Source organism: Ambystoma mexicanum, chromosome 9, assembly GCF_040938575.1.
Source record: "Ambystoma mexicanum isolate Mex_15411 chromosome 9, UKY_AmexF1_1, whole genome shotgun sequence".
Lineage (NCBI taxonomy): Eukaryota > Metazoa > Chordata > Amphibia > Caudata > Ambystomatidae > Ambystoma > Ambystoma mexicanum.
In genome coordinates, this window is record NC_090931.1 from 133,458,795 (window position 1) to 133,479,664 (window position 20,870).

General features: G+C 43.9%; 1 protein-coding gene across 1 annotated transcript in view; it reads right to left on the reverse strand.

The window, feature by feature from the left end:
- The window catches only part of PPP2R1B (protein phosphatase 2 scaffold subunit Abeta), a 165,338-nt gene that overhangs the window by 115,130 nt on the left and 29,338 nt on the right, over positions 1–20,870 (reverse strand). Inside the window, exon 4 of the mRNA XM_069614304.1 lies at positions 2,669–2,901. Coding sequence (XP_069470405.1) covers positions 2,669–2,901 — 233 coding nt within the window. The remainder of the gene's footprint in view (positions 1–2,668; positions 2,902–20,870) is intronic.

Genomic DNA, 20,870 nt, shown 5'->3' on the forward strand with positions numbered 1-20,870 from the left:
GCTACCATAACAGGGAAACTGCCCCCCCCCCCCAGCTTTTGTTTGTTTGAATCCGTCCTTGTAGGTTGGATTTTTTGATGATTCACCGCCAGATCGAGTGGGGCAGCTTGATTAAGACATTTATGGGTTAATGAGACAGTTTTCAGCATAATTTTGTCTTTAGTGGTAAGCCATTTGTTCTGTCTCCTCAGCTCCGAAATATGCCCTCTCATTAGAGAGGATTAGGGCTCTAGCTAGGATTGTGCATCTTTCTAGGGTTTGCAGGCTCGGATCAAAGTATATGCTGTAGATGAGGCCATAGCATTGACTTGCTTACTTAGTGCGAGGGCAGAGTCTAGGTAAAAACCTATGGTTTTTACCTTTTTACCACTTTAATGTTGTTCCCATCGATACTGAAGGAAGTGTATTTCGTGCTAAGTTTAAGGTTGGCTGTAGTACTGAGAATCAGGAGCTTGGTTTTATCGTCATTCAAGCATAGGCCGTGTGTGGCCATCCATGCCTGGATGATTAGGTACATTTTATTCACTAAAGCCATTCCTTGTCGTACTCTCCGGTAAGCGGTATGTGGATCTGGGTATTCATGTAGGCGACACCCAGATGGTCGAGCTCGTCAAATAATGGCTTTATAAATATATTCTACATTGTTGGTGCGACGCAAGAACCTTGTGGCACCCTGCAGGTTATTGGAATAGGGCCAGCAGCCACTGATGGAGAGAAGACTCATGGTCCGATTATTCAGAAAAGACTTGAGCCAGGTAATGGCACCCTGTGAAAAGTGAGCCGCTGAGGCAAGGTGTCTGCAAAGTTACTTTGTGATCCACCAAATCGAAGGCGGCAGAAAGATCAAGACCATTTTTACTTTATCTTTAAACTCTTCGATCTGAGTCTTTAGATCTAATGCTGTTTCAGTACTGTGTCGTGGTCTAAAGCCAGATTGGCGGACTCCCAGGAGGTGACTGGTTTCTAGTTACTCCTGTATCTGAATGTAGGCCACCTTGTCTAGCATCTTGAGTAGGAACAGTATGGTGGTAATCGGCCTGTAATTAGTAGGGATGGTAGGGTCCAAAGATAGTTTTTTTAGACGGGGTAAAGCCCACGACTCCTTTAGGTTGCTAGGGATAATGCCAGATGAGAATGAAGCGTTAATTTAGAGATAAGGCGCCAAGTCTGTGGCTGCGCCCTTAATCTGAGCTGGGCAACTTTCTCCTGTACCTTGTGGGCTTGATGGAGGCAATGATTTTTTCTACCTCATGGATGGAGACATGTGAAAATCTAAAGCGATAAGGGGTTTAGTTGAAGGAACTTTAGTTGTGGCGTGCTGCCCTGTGTTAGGTAGGTTAGCTCTTTTGTCAAAAATCTTGTTCTGGAGGAGGGAAATTTTATTCGCTAGGGCATTCTGGATATTATTACACCATCGTTTGTCCTTTAGACAGTCATCTGTCTGGAATATATGAGCTTCCATTTCTCTAAAAATAGTGAAACGTTTTAGTACTTGAGCTGGCATTATTGATCCTATCATTGTAAGTTTCCTGTTTGGTACGCATTTCTTTTTTGTAGGCGACAGCTATATTGATCAGATGTGTTTCATTTTCCTCAGTAGGTGGTTGTCTCCAAAGGACAACTAGTTTTCTTTTTCCCGCTCTGAGGGATTTTAGTTGGGGAGTGAACCATGAGTTCAGGTGAGCTCTAAGTTTACTTTTCCGCATTTTAAGTGGGGTGTTTGCATCTAGTGCTTTAGTTATGGTGGTTTAAACGTCTACTAGGATGTCTGGATTAGAAGAGTTTGGCAGTGAGTTGAGGTTGGGGTTATGAGTGGTATGATCTTGTCCGTGATAATTCTTTTGTTCCTCGGTAGGAGTGGGGTTCTATTAGATTGTCCTTGGTCGTGGGGATATTAGCTAGGAGCGTGAAGGAAATGATCTGTCCATGTCTGGGGAGTAATGCAGGTGATTGAGGCTTCACAATTGAAATCCGCCACCCAGTCTAATATTCTCCCTTTGTCATGAGTGGCCTGTCACTCTTTGGGTGAATCCCAGTTCAGTGAGCGCATTGGATATAGCCAAGGCATGCTGGCCGTTCGGATCATTAAAGCCTAAGTTGAGATCCCCAAGCAGTAATATTTGGGAGGGGGTTTTAGTGTTATCAGATAGTATTATGGAAATGTCTTCAAATGACCCGATCGGTCTTGGTGGTCTGTAGATTAAATGGACTGTTAGTGTACCGAGTTGGGTAATTTAACTGAGTAGTTCACAGGAGTCGACAGATGGTGAGGGGGCTATTCCCATAGCTTAGCTGGATTTGGCAAGGAGGGCGATGCCTCCCCCTCTTAAGATATTGTAGTCAGGGAGGGAAGAGCCTGCAGCTGAGTGTAGCCAGGACTCCTTAATAGCTAGGAAGTCAAGGTTATCAGCCGTGATCCAGTCCGCTATCTCAGTAGCATGTGCCACCAATGATCTAGCATTGGTTAGGGCACCCTTGATATTGAGGGTAGTAGTAATGATGGTTTGGCCTCTAGTGGTAGGCAGGTGTCCTTAAAGAGTAGTTTTAATGCTTTTGAAACCGAAACACAGCCTGCCCTCTTCAAATCATGGTTATATGGTTGTTTTGGCACAGATCCCATTTCATAAAACCAAACAGCATGATCGCTCAAATACACGCTCATACTCACTGCCTGATCTCCGCTTTCACGGTGCTGGACACACGAGGATAGCACACGCTGAACAAGCCACAGGCAGAAGTCCGTGAAGTGAACCAGTCGCCACTTGCCAAACGCTTCACCAGTGGCACAAAGTGCGCCTCCAAATCCACAGGTGCATGTTCATGCGAGATCTTCCTCAATGAATCCACTGCCTTGTCCCGAACCACAGTTTCCTCTACAGTAGCCAAACTCTCCAAGGGTGGCTGTAAGCAAAAAGCAACAATGAAAAAAACTCAATATTTTAACACAAAGATGCTGCAAGCTTCTCCTGTTTGTACAAAAACAACTCTTATGCAGCATGGAAAGCCAATTTATTTTGCAATGACATCTGCCATACACCCACAGGAACTTTTGGTACATGAGCCACAAAACGTGACAGCAGCTCTTCCAACTCATAGATTAGCTGAAAAGCCAGGCAAGGCGGTCCAATCTGGAAATCAGCAATGAGTATAAGCAAGAAAGCAATTGACAAGCTGCCAAGTGAAGTCATCAACAGACAGAACGTGCTAGACTGGATAACAAAGGACTGTTCAGAGATACCCAAGTATAACAGACTATGGAGTCCTGATAAAAAGTTATAAATAGATTTGTTGACTAAACTGGTCTAGCAAAACAAACAAACTAATACAAAGACTTGCGGAATGTAATGGATCTGAATTTAATAAATTAATGTGGTGCATAAATTATGGATACTATGAAGGGACAGACATGTTATGAAGATTACCAGACTACTATAGTCGAGAATGTTAAAGCTGGAAAACTCAGCAGGGAACAAATTACTCGTGGTGGGAGCCACATTGCCTTCTGGTCTGAAAAAGCTGCTCTTCAAATAAAGCACAAAGCGTTGTTTAAGCCGTCTGCCCATAATGGACATGTAAGTGGGCAAAAGAGACAACAAAGAAATGCAAGTGTGGAAAACCGCTTAATGGGCGAGATACGTTATTGGGATTGGCCTTTTATTATTAGGAACTTTCTCACTCTCCCATCACCAATTATACCATCTTTAGGTAAGCCAAGTAATCGTGGCCAAAAAAGAAACACAAATGCAGCAATTACAATTATGGTGAGGGCTGCAAAGTTTGTGGCCATCTTGCTAAGGACATGGATGGTCACACTCAAATCAAGTGGTTACGATAGGATATTTATAATGAGCTTAATACACCGGTTTCTAAGCGCGGCCCCATGGATCGAACCCGTGTTCCTATGTGTCGCCATGCTTCTAAGGTGAGCATGTTGCCCCTGAGCTATCCTCCCAAGACGATTAAAATGACTATTATGCCAGCACCATTGACAGGGCAGCAAAAAAAAAAATCATGGGTCTGCAACCAGATGTTTTGGCCTATAGCTTCCATGCTCACTCAGCATTGACCGTGCGGGACACAATTGAAGTCAAAACACCCTGTGAGCCAAACGTTGCAGCCACTGTTCTAGAGGACAGAACAAAAAGGCAGAGTAAATCCTAGCTAACCCACCCCCCCCCCCCTTGTCAATAATATTCAGGACAAGGAGTACTCATTCAGCTCCATGTTCCTGCTCAAGATGCGCAAAATCCCTCCCAGTCTCAGACAGCTGGGACAATCAAAGCCACCAATCTACCAACACAACCATGAACAGACATGTATGAATTTCTGAACATCTTAGCATGCATAGAAATGTATGTACAGAAAGCGCTGCTCAAGGGGTTACAGGTAGGGAGCAAGACTGATATGGTCAGAGGGGGTGTGCACTGGGGGTTTGGCGGAGGGCAGTATGGTTGAGTGGAGCAAGTTGAAACCACACTCACCCCTCCCTCACATTTCAAGAAGGAACTAAAGGCCCTACTCTTCAAGGAATGACTCCTCCCAACACCTCAGTCCACACAACCAAAACAACCACCACTCACCCCCTCAACCAGAGGGTGTGATGGCATCCCCCCTGCTCTCAAAGGGGCCAGTCAAGACACCCAGCCCACACCCCCCGGCAATGTTACTTCATGACTATCAAACTGGATTTAGCCTATGAAAGGCAACAGGCACTTTGACAGCCTTCAAGCAAGCTCTCCCAACCTTAATGAACTCCAGCTACCCTGAATCGTACTAGTCAATGGAAGGATAGCTTATCATGATACTTCACTGGACTGCTGGGTGTTAGGCAATATTGAATGCAGTAACTCTGTGGGAGACTACGCCAGCCTAGTCCTCTCGTTAATAGGTAACCCACCTATTGGTATAGGTCAGTACTACAAGAGTGACTGAGCAGCCAGAAGGGTAAATGTGAGCTGTATAGATGTAACAGATTCACAATTACAAGTATCCAAATAACACATATGCAAGGTTAAGTAAAATAATTATTTTACAGTCAGTTTTAAATAAGCCTGCTTTAGAAAGGGTAATATTCAACAATAAAAATACACTTTATACCCCTTCCTCAGATTTATAATATGCCAGTAGATATCCTTTTGAGATGCCTCACAAACACTTCCTTCACCCTGAGGGAACTTCAATTACTAGGACAATGTCTGGCTTTAATATATAACGTTTTGAACTTAATGCAATTCTGAGGTTGTGGAAAATGCTAGGGAACGAAAAGGTGTACAGGTTCTCAGAGCATGTGAACACTTTTCAATCTCCCAATGAAGTCTAGATTAGATCTTTCCCAGCAATACAAGTTAAACTTCTACACCACAGAACCAAGTCAATGGGTTAGAAGAGTCTGCAGGGAGCTAGGACAGCCAAAGTCAATTTAAGCAGTGTCCCTTGGGCTGAGGCACTTCTTTAGATAGCACAAAAGTCTTACAAGGTTTAGAGAATTTGTAGTAAAAAAGAAAAAAAAATTACTAAAAACTCAAACAAAAAAATATTGAAAAAAATAAAATAAATCTGTTGAGTCAGAGGCTGCAAGGCTTATGAAGGGCAGAGTTGGAATAAACTCTGCAAAAGCAGCTACTGCCAGTCTCTAGTGAGAACACGCAAGCTACAGACCAAAGAGAATAGTATCCCAGTCAGGTTTAAAGAATAGGATCCAGATGGCTTCTGTTCTGGCTGCACTCTTGCAGATCCTGGGTCTCAGTCGTGGGGATAAGAGTGAGGACGTCTGGAGGACTCCTGCACTGCAGTTTGAAGGTCGGCTATGGGCTCTTCAATTCAGCGGCACTTATAGTTTCAGCTACCGGCCAATAGCACCACCGTGGTTCTTGGACACTTTATGGGCTTTTTTGCTTCTGGGGCCCAGCACTCTGGTGAGGTGGGTCAGGCTTCGGTCATCCTGCTTCGGGAGGGTCTTCAGGATCTTCCTGGAGCTCGGCTCCAGCTTTAAGATGATGCACTCTATTCTGGTTTTCCTGGCACTCTGTTCCAGCAGAAGCAAAGAAGTGCACCCAGCAGGGAGAGGCTTTCCAGCTAAGTTAGTCTTGGGGTCAGTTGGTCCCACCAACCCAAGGGAAGAAGTTGCTAGTTTCGGCCGTCTGTAGTCGATACAAAATTGGATCTTCAGCACTGCATCAGGGCTTCACCGGGCAGTTCAACAGTCCAGGAGGGTGCAGCAAGCTTAACTTCCAGTTTCCTTCATCTGATGTCGCCCAGTGGTCGGCTCTGCCCTCGGTTTAAGAGACCTCACCTTTTATGCATGTTTCTTCCATTCATGCACATCCTAGCTGTCACTCACAGCAGGATGGCTGTCCTGCAAGGACCGTCAGCCAATCAGTACTGGGAGTTTCGGGCACCTCCATCGCTTCCTGCCCTGCCAGACACACTAGAGCCAGAGGTGGGTTTCAGCATTGAAGCCTGCCAAAGGTAAAACGAACAAAAGGGTGAAACGTGGTTTGACGCGCAGAGTAAAACCCAAGACCAACCTCACAAGCAACAAATGGCAAAAATAAACAACCAGGGCCATTTTGACAAAATGGGCAGCCATGGGTTCATTACTGCAGCCGAGGGTTCAACCTGCGGTAAAAACACACAATGGTAGGAAAATTAAACCACTGCCACCAGCCATTTAAAGTCGTGAGGGTAACAAAAAAAGTGTTACACAAGTAGGATAATTTCAATTTACTACTCTTGAGAACAGGAGTTTACCCAAGAGACTGTATTTAAACCGTATGGGGAATCCAAAGGACTTCTGTGACACGGCACTGAAGGTGCCGTGTGTCACAATACAAAAAGTAGATTCCTATGGAGTTGGTCAGACCAGAAAAAAGACCAAACCAGATTAAAAAAATAAAATAGTCATGAGTGAGAAAAAGGTCTCATTCCAGGATAAAAATGTAAAGTCCTAAAGTCCAGCAAAAGAGATGGAGTCTAAGGTTGAAGGGAATTAGCACAGAAATGAGAATTCTCCCCAACACTGGGAAAAAACAGGACGAGGTGAGCAAAGTCAGAAAGTTTGGCAGAAGTGGATCAAATTAGACACCTTCAACAACCACTCCAGTCAAACATATCAGATGAGTGGTCTCCACCAATTGTTATCTTTGTAGATAGTTGCTACAGTTGAAGCACCAGTGACAACAGCAATTGAACCTGTGTTTTGAGATGCAGAAAATTCAATCTGGATTGCAAATTGCCCAGACAACTAGTTTTTGTTATTTGGGCAGCATGGAGCCCACCACTTAGCCCAGCTCTTTATGCATGTCTGCGCTACAGGCAGGATAGGTCTTCGGAGTAAACATCCCTGAAGAAAAGGAATTGTGGCTGAGGCACAGTGATCTACTGTAGTATTCTGCTCTGCAGAATGTTGGCATGGTGTCTGGAATGTGGAGCCTTGGCCTGAGGAGGTTCCAGAGAGTGGCAGTTAGTCTTGAGCTGGTTGCCAGCCTTTTCACGCCTTGTTAACTGTACCTGGCACAATAAAGGCACTTACTATACTTGTCCAGGCGTGGAACTTTGGTCCTGGGAAGGACCCAACATTAACCTATTCCCTGAAGGCCCTGGTAAAATGCTCAATCCCATGGGCTGTGGAATACAGACTACCCAATCCCACGTTTGCTATATCCATGAAAAGATTTCCTCAGAATGGCAGCTAGGCAAAAATATGGAAGTCCCAGTCCCATTTGCATGTGTCTGCTAGTTCTTACTCGGGTATCCAAGTGTATCCTTGTGCTCTGCACTACTTGCTCAGTTTGCTCACACTACGTGATGGAAATGGTAATTTATACTGTGCCTGGTAGTGTTTTACTTGTGTGTAGAATGTAATGTGTCAAAGTCTGGGATAACCATATCAGGGCCTGTGAAGGTAAAAAAGGCACTGGGAAGGTGGAAGAAGAACAAATGCCCTAGAAGTAGGGAGTTCTAGCAAATCAGGACAATCCACTGTTTCTACAGGCATGTGAATAGACAAGCAGATGCAGATGGGCAGATTTAGTAGAAAGCCAGAAAGGTGACCCGGATGGCTCTCTAGTTGGGCTCCTACCATGATCTAAATTGATAAGCCCATGGTGCACCACATGTATACTGATGCCATGAAGGGCTGGTGGCAGTGGCAGGAACCTACAACAAATTATTGCAACGTGAAATAGGGTATATAGACAGGTTAGACACACTGAGACCCAAAGGTATGAATTAGAGTTTGACTTCATGTGCTTCGTCTAGTTCTACACAAGAGGAAGTTTGATCCCATGGTCTAGTTCTAGTCTCCAAAAAAAAAAAAAAAAATCGAATATGCTGGGTCTAGTTGTCTACACAGGATGTATCCTGAAACAGATTGTGAGTGGGACATGCAGATTTATTTTTTACTTGCAAGTCAGATTTAAGAATTATTGTGCAAAGCTATGATATGCTCTCCTTGTAAGAGAGGGTAATGCAAGGGTAATGTATATAAGATTCCTTACTATAAATTGGACTTGACCAACACATTAACGCGTCATTGAAGCACAAGGCCACACCCCAGAATGGACCTTTTGAGACCACATGACCAGGGTGCACCCAAGGGGAGCTAGGCATGCTCACAACTCTTGATTTTTGCACCCATCATCTTAGAGCAAAATACCTCGGGTTTACATTTATGACTGGGCATTTCAATTGATGTCACATTACCACTCCAATCGTAATAACATGGGTATACTCTTTCTTGACACATGATCAGTGAATCTGATGATCCAGAGCAATGCAAACCAGCGGCGTTCTTTCGCCAACAAGTGCAACTAGCAACGTTGCACACCATAATAGCAACGGGAGTGATGGCCGTGCCGATAAATAGAACATCTATTGACTCATCCTTTAACCCATGAGTTAAGATTACCCTAAGGGTACCTGATTGACTACCCGCTCATATAAAGCATACCACACCCAGTAGGTTTTAATATCGGCTATATAGAGTGTCAGTTGTATTTTTATGCATTTCATTAATCTTGACAGCAAGCGATTGAACATGGGCACGATGCATATAGGCCGCTTATTTAATACTGACTTAGCTTTCGGGTTACCTTGACAACGGTTCCCCAATAGATCTCCAGTCGCCCATACCAATATGGAGGCCACAGTGACTGTCGGTACACGCAGTACGGCGCATGCGCGATGTCCCCATGACAATGATACAAAACGCCAGAATAGCTTTTTCCAGTTCAGACGGGACTTCGCACTCGCCACACAGAGATCAGGTAGGTCTGCTACACTGATACTCCAGCAGCTGGATGCGCACAATACTGGACAATGTAACTCACGCAAGACGGATTATAGAAATAGTGCACGGTGGACCACAATCGATTAAAATAGTGTTATGCACGCAAGCCGCATTATAAAAGTCATGCACGACGGGCATCGATCGATTTAAATAGTGTCGCGCACTAAGGCACAGTGACACTAGATTCGAGAGTTCTGGGTTTTGTGAAAATAGTCGGATAGATTTGACGGGGAAGACCACACAAGCGTACCGTGAACACCCAAATTGCCCTTGTTTTCGGCAGATTTAGAAGCACCATACATTTCACTTTCCATCTCCTCTGCAGTGGTTGGAAAAATATAAGGCTATGTGCATTCTCTACACAGACCTTCAGGCTGAAGACTTTCACACCCACTTCATGGGGCGAGTACACATCACAATAGTGACAAATATTGAATTGTCTAAAATACACGTTTTCTACACAGGTGAACGCATGAGAATTGTATTCATGTAAAGACAAAAGGTCAGTGCTACATTTTTGTGCATAGAATGCACAAGGCAATTGTGCACTCCAAAATATTGCCGAGCGTTCGGGCATGTGTTTTTAAGCATACGTTGATCGATCGTATAAACATTTCCTATGTACCTTACAGTAGTTTGTCTACACATGCAAAAAGCAGGGTGTGGCCATCTTGTGCTAATCTTATCCGTTGCAGCAGTGCCCCAAGGTAAACTGCCCTGGCGGCACTAAATCATATCTCCGCCCCTGAAGCTGACATCACGACGCGTACTGCACATTTCACAACGCCAATGCATGTCTCTTGTCAACTTTCTCTGCGCTTCAGCTAATGTGTCTCCATGGAAATGGCAGGACGTCTTTCCTCAATAAGTATAAACAGACCGCTTCTCCGACATCAGATTTGCTTTCCAATCGTTTCACTGTCTTTTTGTGTATCATGTGGCTCGTTTCTCTGTTCAGCTACCTTCGTTGCTTGTAGTCCGTGCGAACAGATACTAGTACTATCATTACCATCCATTTTTATTTTGTCGCATAATGGTAACAATACACCCTACCAGTACGAGCCGGAGTATTCAGTTGGGAGGACAAATCACCTTGTGTACCTGCAATCGGTGTGCAGTAATGCCAACCAAGGAGAACTGATGCTGCCGAGAAAATTGTGGATGCTTCACCTATACATCGGAAGATGGGACACGGCCGCAATGCGTTACCGAGCTGCATGACTTCATTGCAGCCTGCCTCACATGGTCCATGTGGAGGATTATGATGGTGCTTATGCACAAACTTCGCGCAACAGTTCCCCCTCGCAATCCAAGTAACGGGTAAGTGTACTCTAGATGTGATATAACTTATAACATTTCATGGTCGTCTCCTATATTATCGTAACTTTGATCCATCACTGCTGAATGAATGTAGTCTTGCAATTCTGTACATCACTCGTGATTTGGGGAAATCATAGGGGTCATCTTATGTTTATTTCATGTACAACCATCAAACATTATTTCTTAGTTTCCCAAATGGCATGAATGCATAGTCGTTCAATATTGTAATGTGTCTACACTTTAAACCCCAAGTGGATTGATACGTGAACTAAACATTTGTACTGGCAACAATGCCATAGGATACAAGATCGCATTTTCAACTGAGGCTTAATACAATTATCGTGTTCATTTAAAAACAGTTTGTATCTTTCTCTTCCACAGGCGGCACAGGCTGGTGGCCTATCATTAGTTTACATGGTGGCTTCATGGGAGGCTTGGACACCGCATCGACGAGTAATACCCACCTGTGTCATTGGTGCCATTAGAGACATTCCCCAGTGACAGCGGTCAGTACAGGGGATTTTCTGACACACTGCTGCAACCCGAAGTAAATAATGTATAGTACATTTGTGCCATCAACATCAGCAACAAAATAAAATACAACTGAACTTTTATGAATGGTTTCAATTTTTTTTCAGTGAATCAAGTGCGTCTCCATCCAGCAGTGTTCCGGGCCTTGTCTGCACACCTCATTTCCATCCATCTGCCCTCCATTATCAACGGCAGTTCGCACCCGTGGATGTGTACTGCCAAAGGGGGCTGGCAAGGGTGGGAACGGCCAAGTTTCCAAACACCATGTACATTTCAAAGGGGTTTTACGCGCAGGGGCCATTGTTCACATGGCCTCCCAGACCTAGTGTCTCCAGGCAGGCTCCCCTGAAGCAGGCCGCACCCCTGCTATTCACATAAGAGCATGCCATATACACATCACTCATTCACATACACACCCACTTTCCCCAATTCTTTATAAACCCCTTGATATTTATCACGAGAACACCTGTGAGCACTGTAAGTCAGCTGGTCATCGTGCTACCTGTGAACATCTCCCTGTTCTCCTGCTACCAATTACCCTGCTTGCTGAATCTAACTGTTGGTCAAGGTAAGGGCAGGTCACCCAATTATAGCTTCTTGATCTGTACATTTCTAATTTTTTATCTATTTCGAACGAATGTACTCAGAAGTGTCATTTTCATTCATCTCATGGTCATTACAATTGACTGGAGTTTAATTTGTTCTGGTCTCGATATATAGCAATTGTCATTGGTGTCAATTGGGATAGAATTGCATCCTTTGCGGACCGCTTCTATAGGCATGTTTCCTTTTGATGCATAATGGTACATTCAAGGGATGAGTAACAGGGTTACAATTTGCATTGCATCAACCAATTGTGTATGAAAGTGATCCTAGAATACAGTCAGCTACGCTACAGAGGTTTTAATTGCATAGAAAAAAATAATTCCATCTTTCTCACGCATCCATGCAACATTTTACGATGTGGACTTTTTTTTACAGAATTTGTAACAATGCCTGCTTCTACAGTTGCCGTTCTAAGACCCATACCAAACCGAAAGGCACAATAATGCATATATTCCCAAGGAATATACATCTAATAAGAGAATGGGTCAGATATTGCAGATTTGCGCCAGAAGAGCTTGAAAGTAGAACCCAGGATGTCTTGGGGAAATTGAGGGGTGATAGATTCCGCATCTGCAGCCTGCACTTTACCACAAATATGTACGACCAATCGCAGTACACAAAGAATCATCGACTCAGAACGTCTCGTAAATTGCTTCCAATTCCAACTCTATTCATGCACACGCTGCCTCAGGTGAGTCATTGTTAATGATTAAGCTGTAGGCCTTGGGGTAGTGAACAGGTAACTACATGGACCAATTGGTGTTTCGTTTAAATGTTCCTTATAATACTTTACATATTGTCAAGATTTTATTGCTTTAAAACTACACCCCCCCCCATTTTGCTATACATCTGTCCCTGGTTTTAGGAGCATCATAGAAAACTATTTTCGGACACTGTAAACTATGCTATAGTGCACTTGGAAAGGAGCATAATATTTTTGTAATTGGTCGCTTTACACGTCAATTTTTTTAGGTTTGCATCTTGACAAGCACAGACCATCGGTAGTGACGGCATCACCGGCACGTCAAGTATACCAATGGTGACCCATACAGACTTGCTTTAAGTTCATATTTTTCAGAGTATGATCTTCCCACATTTCCAATTCAAAACTAATTTCCCTTTTCAACTCCATGACAATGCACTGAAATTGAAGGAGCAAGATTCTGCATCCATTTCTTTCCTGAGTCAACAACTTCGAGCGCGTATCAGGTAGTTTTATTTCGCTATTCAATTCCAGAAATGTATTAAGCATGGAATTATAGATAATATGAGAAGGCTTACATATCCTGTTTGTTTACATAATGTTTCATTTATCGATATGTGCCATTGTCTGCATCCCATTGTGTTTTCAATTTCACTTTTTTCATCCATACTAATACAAGTACTGTGTTACAGGGTGATGCTGGTACTTTACTACAATTGCATCATCCTTTGGAGCTGATCCATAGCCTGAGGTATGCAAACTGACAGTTCGTTGGAATGAAAGTAGATCCTACATCTGATACTATTAGACAGTGACATTACAAACTAGCATCTTTTTGCAAAATGCTAGAGTGCAACATTACTCGGTGGGTTTGCACGGTGATCTCTGATCGAGTACACTAGCCATCAATCAGGTGAAATTTGAAATTTATATTTTGACAAAATGACACAGTGTACGAAGGTATCCATGGAAGTCGTGTGCGCGAGGAAAGAATTTGATTTCAAATACGATTTAATGAATATTCTATTCTAGGGCTGTATAGAAGATCAGGAAATAGAAGAGGAGGCACATGGATCCGAGGTGGCAGACCAGCTTGCTGGTGCAGTCGTTCCAGTGAAGAACACGGTTTCACAGAAAAACAAGACAGCAAGGGTAACAAATAAATTTGATCACAAAAAGGGTTTTGGGCTGGTGTCTTCATAACATGCTTTAAAATCTGAAGTGCTATGTACTGTATGTTGGTTTTACTTTGAATGTTTTTTACAACCCATCTCCTAGAGGCCCAGAAGTAAACGATCTATGAAGACAGACAGCTACTGAAACCAGAGATGCTGCTTGCCAAACTGATTTCACCATGGAGCAACTGTTATGAGGCGCAGCGTGTTCAAATCAATGCTTATGCCCAATGGCCAGAAAATGAATTGAATGTGACCGGCGAAGCCAGCAAAGTGTTGTTGGACCATTGCTGCAATGCGAGAACTCCACAAGATTAGGATTTAACTGAACATAGGGAAGCTGCTTTTGAATTACTTGCAGACCACTTGGCACAATCGACAACCGCAAAAAAATAAAAACCCAAACAAGTTTCTCCGATTCGTGTTCAAGCTGAAACAGACTGAAGCCTCACCACATTTGACAGAGGAACTAGCCAAAGATCGACTAGTTGGTCCTGTTCGGCCGATATGTCCACCACAGTTGAGTCACAATCCACATTCATGCAGGACGATAGTCTAATAAAGGAGCACAAATACATTGTATTTGAAGACTGCCTGGAAGAGATTATACTGATGCCGATATGTATCCATCCAGTGAGGGGAGACTTATGCGGGAAGCCATTGTTGAATGCGACTCGTATATCAAGGCACTAACCTGAAAATACAAGCCACCTGTGATCTGCTCCATGATAAATTTTCATGGTCCGCTCAACCGATACTGGGGAAAGTGCCAGCTGGAAAACTGTGTACATCTGCTTTACTTTCCAGTGGCTCTACTTTTAGTAAGTTGTCCAATTTGTCAATGTGTGGGACTTTAGTTCCTTGCTAAAACGCAGTACTATAAAAAGAAATTGTATTCCCTGATATTAGTGAAGCCTGGAAAATTGAACAAATGTCAATTGAAAGGACATTCTCTGACAAATTGTTTATGCTAGCTGGCGAAGGACAGAGCGACAGCCCGGGGTTTGCAGCAAAGTACTGCACATACCACTTTCAGGACATGGAAACTAAAACAATTGTGAATTTGGTGGTTGTGCAGGTGTCCTAATGCAAATCCTCAGTGGCCATGGAGAAACATGGTTTTATCAATTCCCTGGAAGATCTCAAATCGAGGGGAATGCAAATAGACCTCGTAGCCACCGAGAGACATGTTTCAATAGCCAAGACCATGAGAGCAGTTGCAAATATTCACCATCAATTTGATGTATGGCATGGTGCCAAATCAAAAATCTCAGCTGCTGAAGTTCTGAAAATATTTTACAGTGGGCCCAGTCTTTCAGCGACCATCTTTGGTGGAGATCCAAAAATGTGTGGTGGGTCTGGAAATTCTACTAGAAAAATGGCGCTCATTAATGCACCACTGTTCCAATGTTCACTCTTGGACAGAAAATCTAAATTTTCACCAATGTGCACATGGACCTTTGTTGGAGGAGCAGGAACGCAAGATGAAGCGGTTGATTCCATCTTCACCTCCACGCAAAGCTCGAGAAGATTGTGTTTATCAAGAGATCTGAAGGGACTCACAGAATTCCGTCACAGGAGATTTGGAGGTGTTCCACATTATGTGCCTAAAGTACAGGCCCAAGAGATTACATTTTGGCAGAGACGGGATGCAATATAGGACATTACTAGCAGTATTAGCGCATAACGAGAACGTAGGGCGTGAACAATCATGGACTGCAGGAAACATGGGATGCTTTGTTAACACAATGGCCTTTACGAAAAGCAAAAAATGGGTGGTCAAGCCAATATACCAGGAAATGGAATTCGATTTTGTGAAAGATTGAATTTTGACTGTTGGACATACATACTCATGGAATCGCGCATGATTTTGTTCCGAGGACACATGCACTGCCACTAAACATTGCAAACATGCCCTGTCCACCAAAAGCAGACCTCGTAGAACAGTTCACTTCCCGGTAGATATGATAGCAGCCAAGTTTCCAAATCAAGCGTTCAATTTGTCTTTTGAAATGTATCCTCCGTCATTTTTTTTGCAAAAAGTGCCTTTTGGAGAATGCCATACAGTGTCCTGTGCTTTCACACTTCCCTGTTTCGTTGAGCTCTTGTGGGTCCTTCACTGATCAGGGGAGGATCAGATAACAGCATGAAAGCAACTTGGTTCTACAGTTGCCTTACCAAACACTTGTCCAAATTGCTGAATAACTACGCATCCCACAAAAGGAATGAGAACTAGGCTAGATAAGATACTTGGCGCGCAAGAACTACTGACTAAGCAAAACAGCACATCAAAGGCGGTTGTTGGTGAAAAATGGGTGCATTCTGATTTGTATAGGTGGTGGTTTTAAGGGTTGTTGCTAATGTAAAGGGGGGGGGTCGGTTGAGCCCCCCCATACATTCTACGCAAAAGGGACCTCTTGCACTAGTGGGGGACGCCTCCTTTGCCCTTCTGCAGCCATGGGAATAAGGCCCCGGCATAAGCAGAAGTGGGGCTATTGCAAGACACACAGACTCCATTTTGTATACCCTCAACTCCATCTTTGGACTAGGCTGCATTCTGGCATTGCCAAGTCTCCCATCCCCTCTGCAGCGCACAGCGAGCACTGACAGCCCCACCTTTTTTCTTCCTGCACCTCCCAAGTCCCTTTCTCACAGATGCACTGAAACAAGATGTTGCAAGCAAACAATGTATAATTTCATTCTTCCTCTGAGATCACTGTCCCGAGTGTGAATGGGCCGAACCATGACTTGTAGTTCATCCATCTCAACAAACCTGCTCCTGCACCCCTCACCCCCGCTGTTGGAAAATTACTGCTTGTTCAACCTTGTGCCCCTCCAAAGTTATTCTTTTGATGTACCAGAAGTGTGACCCTTCTTTGCCGACAACCCCAGAGTGCCCCCAATAAAACCAGACCCGCGTCATAGTATATTCCGTCCTAAACTAACATGCGTCACTCCACCCCCTTCTGGCTCTGATGCGCCAGACCCGACAGCCATCAATCCCTGACCCCCGCAGGTTACCTCAGGGGCAAGACCCCCACACCCTTCACCTCGCTAGTGACCCTAAGTGGGAATAGTACAAACACATGTGCAATTTATAGGCCTCTAATATATACTAAAAGGTTTAGTTGTGATCATTATTTAATGCATGTCTAGGAAAAGTGTGTAGATCAGTTTAGCCAGAACCAGCCGCCTCTCCGGACCTGACCCAACCTTCACCTCACACAGACTGGCCCAGCTGAACCACGTGATGTCCAACCTCCTGCCAAGTCATCAACCAATCCTGTGGAGACGGCACTTACAGAACTATATGTGCACCCCCTCCCCAACCAATGGAAATGTAACTTGAAGACTAGAAATAGTCACCGATACTGTAACCCCTTAAAACCTATTGTTTGCCAGCGCGCGCTTAAGGCAGAAGAGTTCTCTGGAAGCTGAATCTTCTGCAGAATCTCCATACCAAACTCTTGGTCTAATTCTCTACTGGGATGTGTCCTTTATTCCGAGTTGTGTTGGTGATGTGGGGAGTGAGCGCCTTCACCTTTGGATGCTTTATCACAGGGGCCGATCTTTGATATGCAGCCCTAGGAGTCTTACGAGTCTTACGATTTCAATCGCTGTGGCGGCAGGTGTCAGCGTTACCAGAATATATGACCAATCCATGTGGCCTGGCTGGAGGGGGTTGCATCAGGGCTTGTTCCGACATTCTCGTACGAGCACACTGTCAGGGCTCGCGACTCGCGAAAATGTGATTATGTGATTTGCTGTGTGAACAGGAGTCAGGCTGAGCAGACAGGTGGTGTGGGCTGGATGTGGGAGTCGCTGGGAGATTTCAAAGTTCCCTAGAGGAAAATTTATAAATAAGGCATTTGGAAGTAAACCCAACTGTTTTCATTTCAGAAAAGTAAATCACTAGAAATTTTGCAACCCATTGGTGGATGGCAGCAAACAATTTGTTTTTCAAAAATATTTCTAATGTCACTATGGTCTGGAGGGCTATACGCTCCCATTCGGTGTGAAGGTCAGGGCCTTTGAATTTTGCTTGTGAGCTGAACAAACCCTTCATCGTACACAGTATAAAGGTCAATTGTTTTTTGCCCTTGGAAGAAAGGGAGGATTCCGAAAGGAATGAATGAAGGAATGGGTGTAATACCGTCAAATAGAATAAAGGTTCATCATTCCAAAACTGGACAAAGGAACAAGTTTCATTTTTATGAATATTAGTTATCTGAACGGAGTCTCTGCGTTACGCCGGGCGAATGGAAATATCGATTATTATGTAGCAGACGAACAAAGGTTTCATTATCCGACCGTTATTGCGGACTTACATTGTGATGGGTTGTTTGTGGCATATTGCAACACCACACCAAAACAGCCCGTGTACTTTCCTTTCTCCCGGGCAAATGGCCAGTCCAACATCGAAATGCATTTCGTCCACATCCGGGTTTCCCCAGGTTACACAAACGCCAAATTCTACGCTAATATTTAGTTAAAATGCCATCTATGTGTTCTTCGAATTGAAGAGTCAGCTCCGCATCCCATTGCGAGCTAAACATACTACATAACACTAACCTCAAGTGAATTGCAGACTACTTTTCATGATCTTTTCTCTGTGTTCCCATTGTTCACATTTGTGTTCATCATTAGTTCTCACATGGTGCAGAATTAATGATGGGTAAATTGATAAATTATAACAGCGACTGAGACACATTTGTTATATTTTCAAAACCGCTACATCCTGCCTTTTTGCGATTGTCATCGATTCCAGATAACAATTGATGGCTTCTTTACCAGGCAGCTGCAGATATACTAAATGGCTGGATTACAATGACGCTGTTTGGGACAATCGCCGCGTGCCGATATGCCCTTAACCGGTACCAGCGATAAGGAGCAACCTGAGATAGTTTACAGTGGCCTAGCGCCAAGCTGATGCCGAAGCCTTGTGAATCATGGTGTGTCCAATGCGCTTCTTACACCCAAAAGGAACACCGTGTGACTCACGATAAACATTGTGAATCGAGAAAAAAGAAAAGTCACCCATTTGCTTGAGTATGGCAATTGCGGATGTTCTCGGAGCGGTTATTGTGAAATAAAAGTATGAATTGTAGAGTTTTGCTACTTCCTTTAAAATTATAGTTTTATATTCAAAATTGGGACGCGCTGTGTTGTGAGATGTGTGTTGATATTTCGGGTTCTGCGTCAACTGACGTTAACAAGTAGGTGATGTCTGGGCCCGTTTGGCTACGCTGCCCAGTAATGTCATGGAGATAGGCGGAGAATATCACTAGGTTTTCCTCATTGGCTGGGGATACGATTTAGTGCCACCAGGGCAGTTCACCTTAGGGCAATGCGGCAACGGATGAGATTAGCACAAGATGGCCACGCCCTGTTGCCTGATTTTGCATGTGCAAAAATGAGGAAAACTACGGTAAGGTGCATAGGAAATGTTTGTACGATTGATCAATGTATGCTTAAAAACACAAGCCCGAACCCTCTGGGCAATATTTTTGAGCGCACTATTCTTTTAATGTTCAAAAAAACACAAAAACCTGCTCAGACAGCATAATGAGAACACAATCCTGTTTTCAAAGGCAGAAAACAGATTGGGAATATTTGACTCAAATGCCCCGAGGGCGAACAATTTGTTCGAACCGCGTTGGCTTTAGTTTTATGTTTTGAGTTTACTTGGACACTTATGAGTTGTCTTTACTAAAACTCGATTTACAATGTGGGCAAGGCACTGTCAGGTTGACTAAATATTGTATTATATCTACACAGTTATGAATTTGATGAATGGACATGAATACATTTGTACACCTTGAAAGTCTTGTTTTCTGTAAACAGTGTTTTCTTTGTTAGAAAAACAGTTTTTGGAATCTCTCATTTGAATTTATGTTGTAACAATGTCTGAAGAAAACTATGGGACAACAATGTTTTTGCCCCAGCTCAATTAAAATTGAAGATATATCAATGTACATGCTATTGTAACCTTTGCGTTTCGCTGCTTAGAAAAGCTTTGATTGCCTTGCAAGAATTTTTGTGAAAGGAAGGTTCCCTGGTAACATCAGGATTTGTGTATTCTGATTTAGTCTTACGCCTAGAAACTGTACTTTCTTGCACCTGAAGTACTTCCCTACATGATTGATATAGTCATTAAGACTTGAACGTTAGAGAAAATAGGCTGTATGAAATTAGAGGAATTGTTTTAAACACCAGTAGTACCCCTCCACACCTTTCTAGGCAATGGTGGGGATGCCACCCTCCCGCACTGCCTCCGGGCCACCCCTAGCACTGAGGTATGCATCTGTACCCATACAGCCCCCCCCCCTTTCTTCCTGCACTGATCAGACCTATCCTGTCTGCTGCCTTAAACTTAGCACTTGCCAATTGCTGGCTGCACTGCCATGGATTGTTGCCTTTATTATTTATCTGTTTCTCCTTTGCTTCACACTTTCCACTCTCCCCCCTCCCCTTCCATGCACTTTTCCCCTCCCTCCTTCCATGCACTTTTCCCCTCCACTCTCCCATGCACTTGCGCATTCTCAATGTCACTGGCCTAGTAAGATTGTTTTGTTCTCCCCTGTTGCCATCTTGCCGCGCTCTGAAACACTTGTGTACGAGCACGATAGAAATAAAATATCAATATCACGGATAAAGTGACTTGGCTGATCAAATCCTGGGAGGAAAGTATGTTGCCTTGGGCTACAGTTAAACTAAGACGCCAGTCGTAATCCCACATGGGGAGTTCTGCAAAATCTAGCAGGCCTAGAAGCAGCTGCTCGGTGCCAGTCGCAGCCTAGGATCACGCTAAATAGCTTGGTATGGGAGGGTGGAATAGGCTTTCCAGACTTCAGGAAATGCTACTGGGTTTCCCCAATTGGTTACATGGCAATCCCGCTCACCCACACATCAGAACGAAGAGTGACTGACATGCACCATCCAATCTTCTGACAATGGTGCTGCGGTTGGCATGGGCCTAACTGTCCGTCTACTGAGCTGCCACGGAGGGGGCAGGCTAGGTTACCCTGCAAGCTCTGATATGGAACAATCACAAACTTTCATCATCAACTGTAAAAAACCTAGGGGTCCTGATGGATAACAATCGCACTCTGGAGCCACAAGTAAACTCGGTAATCAAGAAATGTTTCTTCCTCCGGCGAGAAGCAAAAAGGATCCTACCGTTCCTGTTGTTTGCCAACAAAACACTTACCATCATCTCCCCGATCATGTCCAGATTAGACCATGC